This window comes from Hippoglossus stenolepis, chromosome 15 (assembly GCF_022539355.2).
Source record: "Hippoglossus stenolepis isolate QCI-W04-F060 chromosome 15, HSTE1.2, whole genome shotgun sequence".
In the NCBI taxonomy this organism is placed as follows: Eukaryota; Metazoa; Chordata; class Actinopteri; order Pleuronectiformes; family Pleuronectidae; genus Hippoglossus; species Hippoglossus stenolepis.
In genome coordinates, this window is record NC_061497.1 from 10547776 (window position 1) to 10566189 (window position 18414).

General features: G+C 40.6%; 1 protein-coding gene across 6 annotated transcripts in view; it reads right to left on the minus strand.

Moving 5' to 3' along the window:
• Nucleotides 1–4182: 4182 nt before the first annotated feature.
• phldb1a (pleckstrin homology-like domain, family B, member 1a) overlaps nt 4183–18414 on the minus strand; it is a 28391-nt gene continuing 14159 nt past the window's right edge. For 4 of the 6 annotated variants that reach the window (XM_047343393.1, XM_047343392.1, XM_047343390.1 and 1 more), the window contains 15 exons: nt 17380–17535; nt 17188–17298; nt 16969–17058; nt 16734–16871; nt 15812–15934; nt 15483–15641; nt 15172–15312; nt 14097–14210; nt 13933–14011; nt 13534–13678; nt 13111–13201; nt 11752–11898; nt 10197–10416; nt 5755–5840; nt 4183–5192 (listed from right to left, as the gene is read on the minus strand). In XM_047343393.1, coding sequence (XP_047199349.1) covers nt 5052–5192; nt 5755–5840; nt 10197–10416; nt 11752–11898; nt 13111–13201; nt 13534–13678; nt 13933–14011; nt 14097–14210; nt 15172–15312; nt 15483–15641; nt 15812–15934; nt 16734–16871; nt 16969–17058; nt 17188–17298; nt 17380–17535 — 1941 coding nt within the window. In that variant the 3' untranslated portion in view covers nt 4183–5051. The remainder of the gene's footprint in view (nt 5193–5754; nt 5841–10196; nt 10417–11751; nt 11899–13110; nt 13202–13533; nt 13679–13932; nt 14012–14096; nt 14211–15171; nt 15313–15482; nt 15642–15811; nt 15935–16733; nt 16872–16968; nt 17059–17187; nt 17299–17379; nt 17536–18414) is intronic. The other 2 variants (XM_047343391.1, XM_047343394.1) reach the window with 2 other exon arrangements.

The following is an 18414-nucleotide window of genomic DNA, read 5'->3' on the forward strand; positions in this document are numbered from 1 at the left end:
TGTTGCTATAGTAATAGCGGACACTGCCCCCTATTTTAGACTTGTTTTCTGGTAGCTGTTGCCATGGGATTTGCATCTCTCTCTCTCTCTCTCTCTCTCTCTCTCTCTCTCTCTCTCTCTCTCTCTCAACCCCTCTCTCTATCCCTTCCGCCTGTTTTCCGTACCCCTCCCTGTCCAACCATTCCACCGGCTCATTTGCTGAGTTGCACGTCTGTGACATGATAATTTGGCCAAAACTAATGGTCTTATTTCCAGTTCTGCTGAATTTGCATGTTGATGGGACACTAGCCTCTAATGGACTCGTCCGCTGAGCGATGAGTTTGTGAATCAAGCGAAAGTCGGGAAACCTCTAACTTGAATTGATTGCACATAAAGACATTATCCAGAATGACTGCAGAGGAGTTGTTTCCAGTCAAGTGAAACACGTCCACTAAATAATCTACAGAACCTCAGTATTTGTAGATTACACTGAATTTTAGTGAAATGTTCTGTTGTTTGTGTTAATCTGAGTCATTTAAAGGGACAGCTCTGTTACAGGGGAGCTGTTCAGCAAATCGCCCACCGTGCGATCGCTGAGTTTTGAGCGATTTGTAGAAAGGCAACCTGATGCAATCTGGATAAATGTGATCGTAACGGAGACCAGATTGAAACAGCAGTAGCGGGTGAAGTCAAAGGGTCTCCCAGGAAATCGCTGACAGCTCTCTCTGCCTGTGTTAATTGGTCCACAGAGGGCTTCCTGTTTGTGCATCATAAGAATAAGTCCAAGGTGCTGCTCACCACAGTGCTGCAGCGTTTCCCTGTTGTACCCACCATCAGCTTCAATTTCCTTTTCATCATTCAGGAAAAGTTGTGAAATAAGTCAAAATACCTTTATTTCTCCCTTTTAATTCTCGTCAAACAAATCATCCAAACTTGTTTGCCGCTGAACGAAATGAAGGATGTCAAATTTGGATCAAACCGAACATCAAATTATATTTGAGGTGTTTGTTATCACGTTTCTTCAGCAACACAAGGGCTGCCTATCAAAATTATAAACCTAAATTTATTGTCTGAATATTGTGTGTGAGCCCAGAAGTCAGGAAAGTCAATGCTGCATGCCAAGCGCACGTATGGCGCGTTAGTGAGGGTTACACCATCATTTCATCATCATCTCCCTCCGAATTTATTGTCCTCAACTTTTGCCCCTCTTTGAACATATGAGGAAAACACGGAATTCACTTCCAACTTGTGAATGGGAGCCGCTCGGAGGGGATCATCTGTGGATGTTTTCATGTTCAGGCTACAGCTCATTCTCATTTGTTTCCGGCACGAAAAGTGATAATCAAGCCTCCAAAAAGTGACAAGCATGAGATACGTCTTTTATTCATGAATGTTTATACAAGGCTAAAGTGATTTGCACAAAGCCATGACGGATCTGAATCAGTCAGTCACATGGTTATGTTGATTTTACCGTTCCTCAAGGACTTCATGGTGAAGCAGACGTGTGTGATATGAAGGACGACAGCGTCTCTGTTGTGTCTTTGTTTCGGGATGTCACAGTTTTTAGACCATCACTCCAATGCGCTCTAACTCCTGCAAGCATTTTCATGAAGGTGTTCACGGCACATGAATCATAGCTTATTCTTAAGTGGTTTGATAAAGTTAAAAGTCCTCCTGTAAAAGTTTACTGATGGACACTGTAGATAGAAAATTGAGTGTTATACAAAAATGTATGTTGGAAAAAATATAGAATTTACATAAATGACATATGAAGCGTAGAAAAACAGATCATTGTTAAAAACAGAGTAATCAGAGTTTGAGGTACATTTACTGATCGTGTCTCACTTGTGCCTCTCATGTTTTTTTTTAGCAAACACGTCCCCAACATGGCGAACACGTCCCAAATGGTTCCTCTGTGTCATTCGCAGCACTCAGGCTGTGTCCCGCTGCTCTGCAGAGTCATTTAAACCCCAGAGGTTGGACGTCTGTCACCTTTCAGCTTTTACACATCTTCATTCACGCCAAGCGCTCCTCCACAGTTTATACAGGGGTGGGATGTTACAAAGTACATTTACTTTATTACTTTCATCCATTCTTTATGCATCTGTACTTTAGGTAACATTACGCCGATTACGTCCAGACTGGCTTTACACTGATACAGCTCTCAATAAATTTCTACTTTAATTAACTCACAAGAAAACAACGTGTCTGAGGCCAAAGGTCAAACCCTTAAAAGTGACCGAGTAGCAGACAAGAAATTCTGAAAAACCGAGCTGGTATGTAATTGATCTTTATCTGATTTATTGGCATTTAAATTTACAGTGTGAAAAATATGTTGTTGTCTAAAAACTGGATGTTATAAAGACTGAATACACACAGTGTGATAATACCAATGTTCTATCTGCAGTGAAATTGGTGAGCACTTCACTTTCACTGCTGGTAGTCAATGAAATAAAAAGTAGTTGGCTGCAGCTGTGGTTTTACAATTTGTATTTTTGTTGGCTTCATTAGGTCAATGCTGGCGCTTCTCCCCTCCGGATATTTTTCACATATCATTGTTGTTCTTGCCACGAAACTCTCCCCTCCCAAAAAAACATGTTTCTTCTATTACAATTTAATGATCTGAATGCCACGTACCCGATTCTGAATTAATGACTGTCATTTTACATTCTCCTTCAAAGAGAGCGGAGAAGGTTTGTTCAAAGCGGTGCACATTAGGAGCGGAACTTTCTCTGCTGTTTCAGATGCATTTACATTTATTTGGAGGCTTTCATCTGCCGCGTGTGCGTGCATGTGTGTGTGCGTGTGTGCATGTGGACATGTTTGGGGTTGGGCAGGAGATTTTTTTCTCTTTAATCTCCTAAATTACTCTGAACGCACATGTGGATATGAAAACGTATAAATTACAAACGTCTGTGGTGAAATGTTGTGATGGGTGAGGGAGCGGGAGGATTTGACAGGTGATTTTTACTATGAACTTGCCCTCCGAGCTGAGAGACATCTCCATTTCATCAGAGCGCTTGAGCTTGTCTTCAGACGAGGTTAATATCCCCCCATTAATACTGACAAAACCATGAGAGACCTTCACTAATTCAGCGGCTGCACCATCGTGCTCATGCTCCAGAGGCCTAAGGGAAAGGCCGGTCTGCATGTTTAACAGTGATCATCCTTGGCTCATTAATATTTCACCAACAATAAGGCTGGGTGTCACACATGCTCATCACCACGGTAATGAGCTCACATTGATCTGTTTATAATTCAGACAGGCGCACAGGCGACTCAAAGACACTGATAATAGCAACGTGTGTGAACGTCTCTCCCAAGGTCAGAGAGACGCGGATGTTTTGAGCGAGTTCAATGAAGCTGCAGATACTTCTGATTTTTTAAATACCTGAATTGGATGCTCATTTGAATCACTAAACAGTTACACTATAGAACCAGGGATTTTTTAAAGTTTATATTTCCAGTGCTGAGTCTAATCGGTACCTGTCAGGAGCAAAGGTGTGTTTCAGTGATTACATCTGTTAAATATTTCAACAATCCCCGCTATAAATTAATTTAACGGCCCCCGCTCACATATTATTATCTGTCTGCACCTGCACATTTCTATCATAGTTTTGAAACCAAGGGCGTGAGAAGATAAATAACACGTGAATATATTTTTATCAAGGAATAAATATTTAAAAAACTTGTTTATGGAGAATTTGTGTGAGACGTCTTCTCCGTGACGTGTTTTTTTTCCCCCCCTCGCATGTGAAATTTCTCGATGTTGAATCATACATGTTAAGTTGCATGTAATTTCAATACATGTTTATTTTTTCTTCTCATTTTTTAAATAGACTATAGTTCAGGGCAAGACATCAAATGAATTACACTGAGCCAGAAACACATGGCTTCAGTTCTCTTACAACAACTTCTACAGTTAACGAATTAATGAGATCATTAACTAATTCAACCACCTGACTCTTGTTGTGTAAATAGAGGAGTTGTAGTGTCTTGAAGCGAACACCTTTTGTGTGCTCTCCATTTAACATGAAACGTGTGGAGCGTTTAAGGGCTTATGAGGTTATTTAAAGAAAGCTGGAAAAAATTAATGACTTGATTGTGAGAAACACTAATTAAGGAAGGAGCTGGTTTGTAAGTGAACGTGTTCAGTTTAGCCCATTTGTCTGGAACCAATTAGTTTGTCAGATAAACAAAGCATCAGATGCATCACATACTTTTATTCATTAGATATACACGGTAGTTTTACAATATCATTACAGGACTATTATATAATTTATGATTTCTGTTAAAATGCGAATATGTTTTTTTATAATACACATGAATGCTATTATTTATCTGAATGAAAAGCCCTTATAATATTGCACTGTATATTGAGTGATATTAAAATTTGTATTGTAAAAATCAGATAAAAACATTTCATAAAGTATTTGGCACCAAAGCTGCGTAATATATGACTCTTTAAAAATATTTTAGAATACTTGCTACAAAAACTCTGTTTTCCTTTTAGTGTTTTTGACATATTAAAAGATACATTTTTTAATCGGAAGGTTAATAAACTGCAGGGAAAAGTACAAATGTATCAAAAAGAGAAAAAAGTTAGAGTGATAACACTGCACATGCACAGATCGGCTTCAGAGATGTAAAGAGTTTGAGCTTATGTGAAGTAAGAAATGTTCCAAGTGTTCCTCCAGAAACCTCCAAAATCATATTGTAAGTATTGAAAATACATGTTGGTAATAGAACGTGTTTAATACGGCTTTGTTTCTAGAAAGCTCTCTTCATAGATCCAAAGGCAGGTTGCTCAGTCTGTTTTCCAACTTGTGAATTCGTTCAAAAAAAAGCACCTCTGTCAAGACTAAGCCTTCATTTGCACCAAAGCATCAGGCTTCTTTTATACGAGCACCGGATCATGTGTCTCCTCAAACGTCCATCCGTGACACATCAGCCGCGTGTCCTCAGCCTCAGCTCCGGCCCCAGCAGGGGAGCAGCTCAGGTTGCCGTGCAGGTGTCTCGGTGCTCGCTCAGTCCCCATCATCCTCCAAACCTGTCACCCGACACATGGTCCCTCAGCTCATGAACTGCGTGTAGCCTTCGGCACCCGTTACTATGACATCCATCCAGATCCTCATGGCCTCCGGGGACGGGGCCACCATGTAGTAGAGCCGGTCGTGGGTTTTCACGCAGAAGGTCAAAGAAGGATTGGGGCTCTGGAGGATCACAGGGGGACAGAGAGGGAGACGTTATAGACCAGAGACTGCAGCTGCACCTGTTGCACCTTTTTCCTCCGAGACGTTTATCAGAACAAAATACATTAAAATATTAGCTGACACATAATTGTCTGTTTCAAAAATGTTTTTTGTAAATAGTCTATACACTTTTGTAAAATAAGATAATAAGATTAATTTATTGAGGTTAAAAATTGCAAATCCAACCAAATCAATCCAGAACCTGGTACATTTGTATGTACCACAGACGCTCAAAGTTTTATTCTATAATTATCATATCTTCTATTTTGAAAAAATAAGCTAAATTATATTGTTAAAATAAGCTTTATTAGTAGTAATTTAATTTAAAAAGTAAGAGCTGGTCCAAAACCTTCATTTATAAATGATGGTTTCTAAAACAGAACATCTGTGATTTTAAAATTACTCTACATTTTTCCCCCTAATTTGATTAAATAACATTTTGAGTCAAAAGCCCTCAGATTTTATTCCATTAAATCTATGATCTAATAGAAGCCTATTATAAAATAGAATAGAGAGTGTTTACCTTGGTGGCACTGCGTAGGTGATCATAATAAACCTCTTCAATCGCCTGAAAGTAAATGAGTCCTTTCAGCTTGGTTTCATGCTTGTCTGAGAGGAGAAAAAGGAAAAAAAAACATTAAGAAACATTATATTACGTCTTTTACTGATGCAAGACCTCTGCCAGTCTGAGCTCCAGACAGTACAACCAGCCGCAACGGTGGGAATACAGCTCATGTTTGTTTTTGGACAGATTGTCAAAGCCTGAATTCCTTTTAAAGCAAATATTTATCATTTCATAATTAGGGCCATGGATCCCAAAAATGTATTTAAAATGTCTAAGTTAATTGTAGCCATTTTGTAATGAAATAAAGGCAACTGTAGAATAATCTCACACTCTTAACAGCTGACTGTGATCGAATGGTGGACAGTTTAAAACATACACAATTAGATGGAAATAAATGAAAATTAGAAACTGAGTACGTAAAAACATACTTAGTTTCTTACTGCTCAGGTCAAACTGCATGTGAGAAAAGGCCTAATAGATAAAGTGCTATGTAATGTCACACACAGTATCCAATAATTTACAACGAGTTCCAGCAGAAATAAAAGTTGTATGATCTGGTCATTTATTCAAGATAAGATTGTTTTGTACCTAAAATGTGACTTTAAGAAGGATTCTAGGTAAAAGCCAGGAATCTTATCTTCTTGTAGATGTGTCATTCTCCATCACTCTTAACATTTATGATCAAGCTAAACTTTTTCTTTTTTTTTAATCATTAACAGTGATTTCATTTCAATAAGCTGAATATTGCCCTCAGGGGTGAGCAGTTCAACAGTGAATAGCATATTTACTTGAATGGATGAGTATTGTTTGTTTCTGCCTTAATTGGTTTACTTTGCAGAGCAATTTTGTGTCTTTTTAAGTTATTATTTCTCTCCGTCTATTCTACCAAATGTAAAATTAATAATATTTGAAAAATGGTGGCAGTTTGAGTAAAACAGAAGAAGAATAAGTGAAATGTGGATGGAGAAACCCGATACGGACAAAAAGAAGAAAGGTGTTTAACCCCCACTTTTCCCAGCAACACACATATTACATGAATAGGTATGAGCAGCAGCAGATCAGAGTAAAAGTTAATTAAAAGTGCAGGTCTATTTCAAGCTATGCCTCAAGTCTTTGCCATCCTATTAATTTGACTTGTTTTCTTCAGTCGTACCCTTTTTTTTTTTTTTTTGTCCCCGCTGGCGAGGTTGAGATCTTTTGTAAATCTTAAAAGGAAAAGCCTCTTTTGGATTTGATCTTCAACATTTTCCCTTAAAGCAGGTCAGAGCTCGTGTCCAGTAGTTGGTTCTTTGTTCCCAGCATGTACCTACAAGCAGTTTTAAGTCACTCCAACACTGAGGAGTTTTATGTTTCCGTAAATTTGCTGGATGGATCTCAGCGGATGCAATTGCAGGATTGATGTTTTTTTTCTAGTTTGAGGCTAAACTAAAGGCGTTTGAGTGTGAAAGAGACTTTTTTTTTCTCATCTCAGATCAATTTTCTTCAAATTACCTCAGTTTAAAGAGTTTCTGTCTGATTCCGGTCTTATTCAAACAAACAGTGGCCCTTTCCCTTCTGTCTCCTCCAGTGCACGCTGCGGTGCCCGGCTCAGAAACAAACACCCAGCGACAATTAAAAGGCAATCTTTTGAAATACGTTCAACACTTTCTCTCGTTCTCCCTCTTCCACAAGTCAAATCTGCTTAGTAATGAGATAAATGTTTTTGAAATGTGAGTTTCGTTTTATTAGTCACGAACAAGCCAGGAGCTAGCCTCCTCCCCAAGAAAAACACATCCAGAGAAAGTATTGCATCTTATTTCATCACCATCATCACCACCATCATCTTCGTCAGGAGTGAGGGGGTGAAAAGGCTAGGCAAGAGAGGAGAGAGAGAGGGGAGCGAAGAGACGAGGGGCGTCAGTAATGAAAACATACTCGGATTGTGTTTCGAACTTTGTGTCTCAAAATGTGACGGTCAATTATTCAAACTAAATGTTCTCATTTCAAACGTCGGGGACAGTTTAGATGTGAGTTGCCAACTAATTTACAACAGCAACAGCGAGGGCAGAAAAAATTCTACTTTGTGCAGCATTATTCACTGTTTGGCTCCCGATGAATAAAGAGAAGTGAGGACAACCACAACTTAGACAGTGAAAACAAAGAAGTCAGGTCTCAGCCTGGTGAACAGCAGGAAAGTTTTCAACAAAAAGTTTATGCATTGGCGGATCTAGGATTTTTCTAAGTCAGGGGCCACAATTTACACAGAGGGGCTGAATATATGTCCCACATCCATGAACAATTCCTGATTCAGTAAAGTTCCCATTTAATTAATTTCTTGTTTACTGTTAACTCTATAACTTTGAGCAAAACCACACATCATTAAAAAAAATTTTTTAAATTGTTTCTTGTTCAGGCACAATGTGTTCTTCAAAAATGCTGGGAAAATACATTTTTGTTAATATTGTTATTAAGTGACAATTTTGACAAGTGACAACTAGCCCACTTCAGGGGCCAGTCAGATTTCAGATGGGGCCAGTGCCACCTGACCCCTCCCCTGGATCCGGCCCTGAGATTATATTACTTATCAGTGGATTGTTTGATAATAAAATGGGTTTGATCACATTCATCTGAAGCCATTTCTATAAACGAAGCCCGAATTGGAAGAGTCTGCCCAAGCAGAACTTGAACATTCCTTTACGGTGAGTTTAAAGAGTTCATTTCAGTAATGAAGTTTAGGGAAAGCTCCGTCAGGAACACTGTCTTCTTGTCTCCTGAATCACATGCACAGTGCTCACTGTCTCTACGCTCCCATCAGCTCATTCTCTCTCTTCATCCAATCACAACCTGACTCCCTCGCCTTGAGCCAATCAACTGTGAGCTGTCAAAGTTTTAAAATGTTCTCTCTCCCTCCTGTCATTCAGCTGTCAATTATTCCAAGTACCACCTTCACCCATAACCGTCCAATCAGAAGCCTCCATGAGACGTCCTAACTTCATGTTCCTTCCTCATCACCACCACCAGTGTGGAGTCTCCTTCATATCTGAAGCACCTAATTCATAGGACTGGTTCCATAGTGGTCTACTTGCTGGGGTCTATGCTCCATAGTCTATTCCTGCTGTTCTCAATACATTTAATTTGATTCTGATTAACTCATTCTCATTTGTTTGTCTCCTGATTGATATCCTAACACTCCTTCATCCTGTTCCATCCTGGTGGAGCAGAGAGAAGTTTCTAGCACGAGGTGTAACTTTGAGGCCTCAGGGCCATGACAGAGGAAGGAGGGAGGGATGTTTTTACTCAAGCTGTTCTGCAAACGTGCAGATTTTGAAATGCACTTTGATGTCACATGTCACATATTGATAATACAACTTTTCTGAACTGATTTTAAAAGTACAAGCTCTAGTTTGTGGGGCTGCGTCATCATAAAGAGAGCTCAACATATATTTATAAACAAAATTTCTTTTAGAGTCGTTCCAGTTATCAGGAAGACATTTTTACATCGCATGAGGTGAATTGACCCACTTTTCTAAAGCACTGGAGACTCCTGACAGAAAGTGTGAGTTCACACAATCAGGCCATCAGGACAATAAATACACTTTATTCTATGGAAAGACACTTATCTGAACATCAAGCGTGTTTAGTGTTTAAAGGGCACAAGAAATAATGTGTCAGAGGAAGGTTAGACTGAAAAAACTTCTTCATATAGAAAGATTTTGACAAAAACTTGATGCCTTTATTATATTCAGGTTTGATGGAGGAAATAAACAACTTTCTGAATCGTACCTATTGATGGGACTGCATCATGCTGTGGGATATAATTTGTATGGTCACTTTTTCCAGTAAGGAGGTTATGTTTTCACCCCTGTCCATTTGTTTGTTGGTTTGTTAGTTTGTAGCCAAGATTATGCAAATTTACCAGATTGATTTCCACAAAACTTAGTGAACTGACGTGGTATGTGTCCGAGAAGAAGAACCCAAAATGTTGGTGATGATCAGAATCAGGGGGCAGATCTTTTTTTTTTAATCTTCGGGAGCCCCCTAAGGTTCCCTGGACTAAATACATGTTTCTCAGTAATAGCAAATGATCGATAGATAAAACGGATTAAGTTGCTTAATATTTTTTTATATCGGTTACTGGATAACATTCCTTAATGACTAAGAATCTTCTCATATAGTTAAATGGCTGTATGGGAAGCTTTTACTGGACAACCAACCTCTTGATGAATGAAGCTTGTTAGCATGTGACCATCACCACCACCCACTCCCATCAAGAAACCACATTTTAAAACCTACATACAGCCCCTTCACAGAGTTCTTGGTATGCGTGTAAGTCTCCCTGAGTAAACAAACACAACTAACAATTCAGCCATAATATTCAAGCTTAAATGTATCCACATTTCGGAAATAAAATGTATCCTCACCCGCGTAATAACAGAAGTTCCTCTTGAGACGGTCAAAAACGAACCAGCGTTTCTTCCAGGATTTGATTTTACCGCCCATCTTCACCAGGTGGCCCTTACACATCTTCTCAGTGAGGTTGACGAAGGGGCAGGTGTCGATGCTGTGGCCGGACGACTCCACGTGGGCGCGCAAGTCAAACTCCTCCTTACGGTTGGGCAGGTAGCGCGTCATTGGACGAGCCTGTGAAGAAAATGTTTCATGTTGTTACTCATAGACTTGGTGCTGTAAATGCTACTAAATTAGTAGTCAGGGCCCAATATGTTGCAGCCAAATTTCAAGTAAAGAAGGTGTTTAGGTCTGTTTGAAATGGATCAGGGAAGAACACTTAAAATTTTGGATGCATTGATCTTCCTGGAAAAAATCAAACATGTGATATTGATATTTATGAGTGTGTGAAATTTGGCGCAGCTAGATTTGAAATTAAGGGAACTATTGGGTCTTACTGATTGACATTCTAGTTGGAGTTATTAACACAAGTCAAGATTTGAGAACTCTGCTTTCAAGTTTCAAGTCAAAACAAGTCCGTAGGGATCCAGAAATCTCAGAGCAAGTAAGGTGTCATGTTTCTATTTCTGTGACCTAAACCTGCGTTAGCCACTTGGTATAATACTGATATACTGTCAGCAATCATTTGGATTTGAGGGATAGTAAATCAATTTTTATTTTGTGTTCATCAACTACTAAGGGAGTTACCTTCATTCGCTATAGCCTCTGATTTTGCTGTATAGTGTTAAGTGCTGCTGTACAGGGGGTTCATCAGAGTAAAAGGAAATGTGCGGCGTCTGAACATATCTCTGATGAAAGTGGTGAGAATGAACAAACACAGTGAGGGCAGTGAAACCAAAACAAGGAGCTGAAAGACACTAAAAAGCTGTGGGAGACTTTCTGGGTTCATCAGTTTGAGCAACAGCTTTCACATTAGATAAGTTCATCACCTCTTTTTTTCCACTTTCTTTAACTTTGAGAGCATCTTTCATTATTTTCATTGATTTCTCAGAAAATAATAATAATGGATGAAAACAAATTAGGCACGTTTAAGGGACTGACATTTATGAGTGTGTGCAATTTAGTGCAGATCAAAATAAGGATCTGGACCTGGTGAATTTAAACGTGGTTTCATAAAGGGACTGAGTGCTGTTCTAGTTTGATCTGTTATTGATGGTCTAGAACTAATAATACGTTGAGCTATAGGTGTGTTGATATTTGAGCATATTTGTTTACTTGTACTCATAAGAGAGAAGCTGGTAATTAAACACAGTCAGATTAAAATGTGATGTATATCATATATATTTTTTATTCCTCTCAGCCCCACCCATTTCTCTCTGCTCTTTCTCTCACCCTCTCCTCCCTTCCTTCCCTCCATTCTCTCCCCCTTTGTCTCCCTTCCCTGACAGTCTTTGATCTTCTCATCCACCCAGCCTCTCTTTAGTGTCTCGCCTCTCATCCTCTCCCCCAAGTCTCCCTCCCTCCCTCCACTTCTCGCCGTCCGCCGTCTCCTCCCGCTGCTCCACTGACCTGGGAGAAGTGTTTCTCTCTCATCTTCACCTCCTCCTCCACCAGCCTCTGCCTGTGGGCCGTCTCGTCCAGAAGCCTTCTCTCGGCCTCCTCTCGCCTCCTCCGCTCCTCCTCCAACATCTGCCGCCGAGCCTGCACCTCCCTCTCCTGGGAGCGTTGGGAGAGGAGAGAGGGAGGAACAGATGGGGGAGAAGGGAAGGATATGTTAATGGTAGGCAAATATTGCGATACAAAGTGGATGACTGTCAGAGGAGGAACATGAGAATTCAAGTCCCAATCCAGGGTTTTGTAAAATATATCCCTCGAGTTTGTGTATATAGAAGCTTTGCTGATGTAAAATGATCCTTTGCCGCTTTCAGACACTTTCAACAAGATTTTTCAAAGCACTGCTCACAACTTCACTTCACCTTATGATCACTGATCATACTGTTTTTAAGACACACAAAACTTTTACCAAAATCCACCTTACGTAGACCTGGTAGGTTTGGTGATTGGATGATCATATAATATAATTCTTTTATAGAAATCTGTTGTTTAAAAAAATAATTTCATACAAATTATAACTAAAAAAACAGATTTTTTTTAACCAGTGAAATGAGTAATGAAAACGGTGGAGCAAATTATTGTATGTTTTACATTGAACATCAATTTGATGAGTTATATATATTTTTTTCATATATTTGTCTAATAATAGTAATAAAAGTAAACTTTGTATAGCACATTTTAAGACACAGTTACAAGGTGCATTTACAAGCTAATAATGGAAAATTTAAACGGATAAATAATATATATCATGTTGGTATACACTAATGTCTTACAAATATTATATTCTGATAGACTTGTGATAATCCATATCAGGATATCATCCTAACCATAAAAATACTCTGTATAGGTTGATAAGTCATCCTATACATAAAAAATACTGTATATGTGTATACACACATGTGATGTAAAACTATGTAAATGTTTTCCACTAGCACAGCTTTTGTTACATTACTAATTACATTATTTCCCCTATCAATAAATTGATCAATCTCATTAATCCATCTTCAAAAATCAATTTAATAATTTAGTTTGAAAATGTTGGTTGGAAAATATTGACAAATGCCTGCGCTAATTTGAAGGAGATTTTTTTCATATTCTTTGCTAAGAGAGTTTGTAAGTTTTTTGATGTTTAATTTGAAATGATTTAAACTATCAATTATCAAAGCAGTTGCCAAATAATTCTATGTCCATCGATTTATTGATTAATCCACTAATTTAAATGATCATGGAGATGATGTTTTGGACATGTATATAATAACTGATGCTCAGTCGTGTTCACGTCTAAACTCTGCAGCACTAAAGCTGGTCACTCACTCTGTTCTCCACGAGTCTGGCTTTCTCCTGCTGCGCCTCCTTCAACATCTTCTCCATCTCCTCTATCCTCTGGGCCTCTAACCCGCAGGCACTGCAACACACAGAGGGAAGCGGCCTCTGATGACACAGCTATATGACACAAGGCCTTGGATGAAAAATGTACACAGACATGCCCGGAGACCAAACACAGGAAGGAGACAAAGGTTTTTCTTTATGAACAAACTGAGTCTTTGAACTTCACAAAAAAACTTGAAGAGGTTGGCATGGCAACAGACAGTGTACTTGTAGTCATGGGAGCAGACGTGTAACGGAACATGATGTCACTGGGAAAAAAAAAGCACAGTGACCCTTCTCCTGGAAGACAGGGCAGACTTGAGTGTTCCCATGGTAACAGAGCCAGCCTCTGATTTTCCAGTCTCTCACCTTTCCGGGGTGCAGGCGGAGTTGCCGGTGGAGACGCTGGTCTCCATGCTGTCTGAGCTCTCCAGACTCAGGGTGTCGTACGCCTGGTTTCCGCTCGGTGGCGACTGATGATGCAGGATGGAGTGATGGACAGTGGGAGACACGTCTGTGCAGGCAGAGAGGCAGAGAGGCAGAGACAGCCGTCACAGACTTGCAGTGCCCTCTACTGATGGTGCCATGTCACTGCTACCAGTTGGTTATAATCATATAATTAGACAGATCATGTCAAACTAAGTGGAACTAATACATGTTCCTGAAAAAATTACCACAGCTTTCCTCTGGTTAAAGTCACATGGCCACACCCAGTGAAAGTCTCCACTGTGCTAAATAAATCAGATGAAGACTGAAGGAGTCAAGTACCTTTGCTCTGAATAACCATCTGCCTCCTGGACTCCATGTCTAACGGCATTGACATCTCTCCCAGAGCTAACTGTAACCCCTGAGAAACACATGGAGGGCATCACACTGTGAACTACCTTTCAAGATTTCATTACATTTTAGGCGTATGTACCAGCTGGACTCACCTTGGTGGATGCGTTTCTCTCATGAGCGCTGGAGTGTGGCAGGGCTGGGGCACTGCTGGCATGAGCGCATGACGCCGCCAGTCCAACCTCACCATCTGATTTGGACTTCAACAGCTGAGGGGACAAAGACACATCAGTTTTTTTAATTGAGGTTTTGTACAAAAAAGACAAAGGATTTTAGATTTGATTTTAGCGTGACTGGATGTCTGAACTGAGGAAATGTAGAAAATCCTACAAGCAGATAAACAGGGTGGTCGTGATGGTCGAGTTCAGCACCAATCTGACCTTTGACCTCACTCTTTCCGGGTCTCTGCTGATCAGTTAGTGACTTGGGTCTGTCCTCCATCTTGCACCTCTTCAGCCGGGTGCAACATTGACTGACTGTCATGATCTCAGTCATGTGAGCTGAAAGACTTCCTTATCCTGCTCACATTATTTCTTACAGGACCTTTCATGTGCTTCACTTTGTGGCTTCGCAATCGATTGAACATTAAATTTATATCAATGTCTCTCCTTGACATTTCTTTTTTAAACCATATTTGTCTCAGTGGAAGGTACCACTGATAGACTTTGTGACAGGAGATACATGAACTGTCTACTAGAGGGCCGCCTAGTTACAGGACCAGGGATGCATCTGGCCTCTCACTAGCAGTATTTTGCAAGACACTGAATTACCAGACTGAAAAGATGCTACACTAAAACATACATGTCGCAGTTTTTTGACACTCCAAGCTGCTGGAAGAGGATCTGAGAGCAGATGGACGTGTTTTAGCCTGGCTTTGGATTAAGTATGGTTTGATATTATTTGATTGCCTCTATGCTTTAATTTTTTTGTCTGAATTTATTTAGATTTATTTCTTCTAAATATTGTACTTTTTATTATTTCTACAGCTTTTAAAATCTATTGTATGGAATTTCTTTGGGAGCATTTTTATTCGTCTTGTCTATTCTTGGCTCATCAGTCAATAGTTGAACTGTACTAATCTGTATGAAAGTTGCTACACAAATAAAGTTTGTTTCATTGACAGAGACAGACATAAAGAGGCGAGCAAGAGAGTGAAAGTGGAGATTTTACCTGCCCGTGTCTGCGTGCGGAAAAAGACTTGGCAGGAAGCGGTGGAGGACACGACTGAGCCTCTCCAGCCGCCATGATGTCCTGGTACCAGCGCTCGAGATTAATAGGAGGCATTGCATTCCTGCTCAGCTCAGGCTGACTCTGAGGTGATGAGAGGCAACCAGCCAAAGAGAAAAAAAGAGGAAGCGGTGAAGCAAGAGCATCAGTAAGAGAAGCATCAGGCGGGGAGGAAAGATCATTGTGGATCAGTTCTGGTGGCATTCTCAGATCAGAAATATAGAAACTCATCATGAACTGGGAGAAAAACAAACCTGTGCAGAGAGAAAGGAGGAAGGACCACAGGCAGCTGAGTGGCACGAGAAGACAGATTCAGAAGAGGCAATGTGGAATGATGGAATAGAGGCAGTGGAGGAGGGATTCAGTCTCTGCATCCCAAAGATCTGACTTAATTGACTGACTGTGATGTACTCCTTCACACAGACAACACACACACATGAGGGAGAAGAAAGTGGAAAAGAAAGTTAAGAGGTTGGGACAAATTTTGCGATGGTATTGATTTGCTTGAGTGGTTTCAGTATTTAGCACATAGATCAGTCAGGAGGATATGGACAGTGTGGCAGGAAGCAGGCAGAGTGTCTACCTCGCATGGCAGAGCCGGAGATACAGAGAGGGAGAGGCAGTGGAGAGCAGCAGGGGAGGAAGAGTGAGGCTGCACAGAAGCATTCCCATACATCTTATAGACATCAGACAGCCTGAGGTACTCCTGCATCAACGGCCAAAAGAGACATGGGATGAGAGGGCAGGAGACAACAAACTGTCAACGCCTAGAAAAAGTCATGCAAAGACTCACAAAGCAAACAGGAAAACATCGGAACTTATTCAGCCTTGAAAAAAGTTACATTTAGAAGGTATTACCTCTGCCAAGGAGGGTATTTCACCCATCTTTTGTTCTGTTTGTTTGTGAGCAAGATCACACAAAAAACAACTAGAAGGATTACCATGAAACTTGGAAGGATGTGGTTTGTGTCAGGGAAGAACCCATTAAACTTTGGGGGGACAGATCCAGGGTTCTTTTTTTTTTTTTTCGTCTTTAACATTGGGCGATTTTCCACATTTTCGTGGATTTCTCAAAGAATAATTCATAGATTCTGATGAATAAAATCAGGCATTTTTTAACGGACTGATATTTATGAGTGTGTATAAATTGGTGCACATTCATTCATATTAGAAAAATTCAGATGTAGTCAATTTAAATGTGGTTTCACATTGCAACAGTTGTGCCTTGGCGGAGGTATGCAGTTTTCTTTTCTTTCTTTTTTACATCTACCCCTATGCTGTTAGTTTATGTCAAAGAAAACAATTCTTTAATCTCCATTCAATTTAGATGGGATAACCACTACTTTGAAGAATGTACAATCCTTTAAAGTTTAAACAATATACAGAGAATATTCACACTGCAAGCTCGCTAATGTTTGTCAGTATCTGCTTGGACACCATCATGCCTATTTTTATTGCAGCAGCACAGGCACGATTAGGGTTTGTTAGTTTTTGGTGGGATTTACCTCTTGTAGTCTAACAGGGTAGAGTTCAGGGGAGGGGAGGTGAGAGGAGGAGGAGGAGAAGGAGGCAGAGGAGGGACAGGGGCTATCAGGAGGACCGTCCACATAAACAAGGTCAGGTTCGCTGATGTGAAGCAATTCCTGTTTAGAGAGTTCATCTAAGTTTGTTTTTTCCTTCCTTAATCCACTTTTTCAGTAATTACTCTGCAGCTTAGAGATCACAGGTGTTCGCACCCACCTCCTTCATGTTGCTGCTGGGCTTCAGGTAACTTCTCTCTCCAGTCAACGTGTGGTGCCTCTTCTCCAGAGCACACAACCTGTCTTGCTCCTGGGAGGCAGAAGGAACATAAATAGATGGATGCTTTCACCGTTTTGTTATAGCTACCAGCATGCCTTGCAGCACTGTTATGTGTTAAATACAATGCAGTTGTGACGAGGTTCATTATGAGCAGTTAACCTTGTGTAACATCTGCAGAGCCACCGCCCTGTCTCTAACCATCCTCTCACAGTCCTGCGCGGCCTGTAGCCCCAGCTGCTTCCCCTGAGCCTCCATTGAGGCCATCTTCTCCTGTGAATCCACGTATGTCAAACTGTCAGGTCACACTCACATACGACTTAATGATGATATGCTGTATGTGTGTGTTCCCACCTTCCTCCGGGCCACGCTGCAGTGGTACTCGGCTCTCTCTTGGAGGAGCTGCGAGCTCTGCGTCTCCTTCTTCTCCTCCAAACTGCTCTCCTCCTCCAGCTGGCAGAACTCCAGCTCCTCAAACTGCTTGGTCCCGCACTCCACAGCTTCAGCTTTCTGTCCGCATACAAATACACACACACTGCATGAAACCACTGGCATCACTGAGTTATTGAAGGATGATTGATGACTGGCTGACTGCTGCTGTCTGTGTTTGCAAAAACTACAGTTATCCACTATTAACTGTAAACTATTAAAACAATATCACCAAGTGTTGCAAGTGATGGTCCCAACTGAAATGCTGGAGAGAAAGTATTGAGAGAAGGACTCAAACACGAATTGGTGTTAATGCACACGAATAAATACATAGGAAACAACAGCCTCAGCCTTTAAAGGAGACACATTAAGCTCATATTCAGGATTTTCATGTTCAGAAAAGGCATCACTTTCCTCATGCTGCCCAGCACATCTCTTCAGCCTCTGTCTGAAATGCTTGGTTTTAGCTCCTGTCTCTTTAAGAGTCCCCTCCCAATACAGCCCAGTCTGCTCTTATTGGTCAACTGGTTCACTCTATTGTGATTGGTGAACCGCCATAAGTGAATGTAGGAAATGTCGGCCCTTGCTCTCGGTTTACCTGGCTTTGTTTTGTTGACGGATTGGTCATTGCTCAGGCCAACTGTGACATCAACACAACATTTTGTTCTCTTGCTTGAGGTGCTGTGACTTGGTGTCGTGTTCTCCTAAGCGATAGGTGTCACAGTTGAGAAAAATACAACCAGACACCTGGAAATATGCAAAGAAGTAGAAGAGGACACCCAAACAGACTGGTGTTTGCCGCACACGCCAAATCAAAAAAGTTAGGAGGTGCGCTACCAATCAAAACGTTGATGTGCGTCAGTGGAAGTGAAGTTGTTTCTGATGTTTCGCTGCACGCAAGGACAGACACAGCAAGCTTAAACTGATTTTTAGGGGGTGTCTCAGACTAGCTGCTTGGCG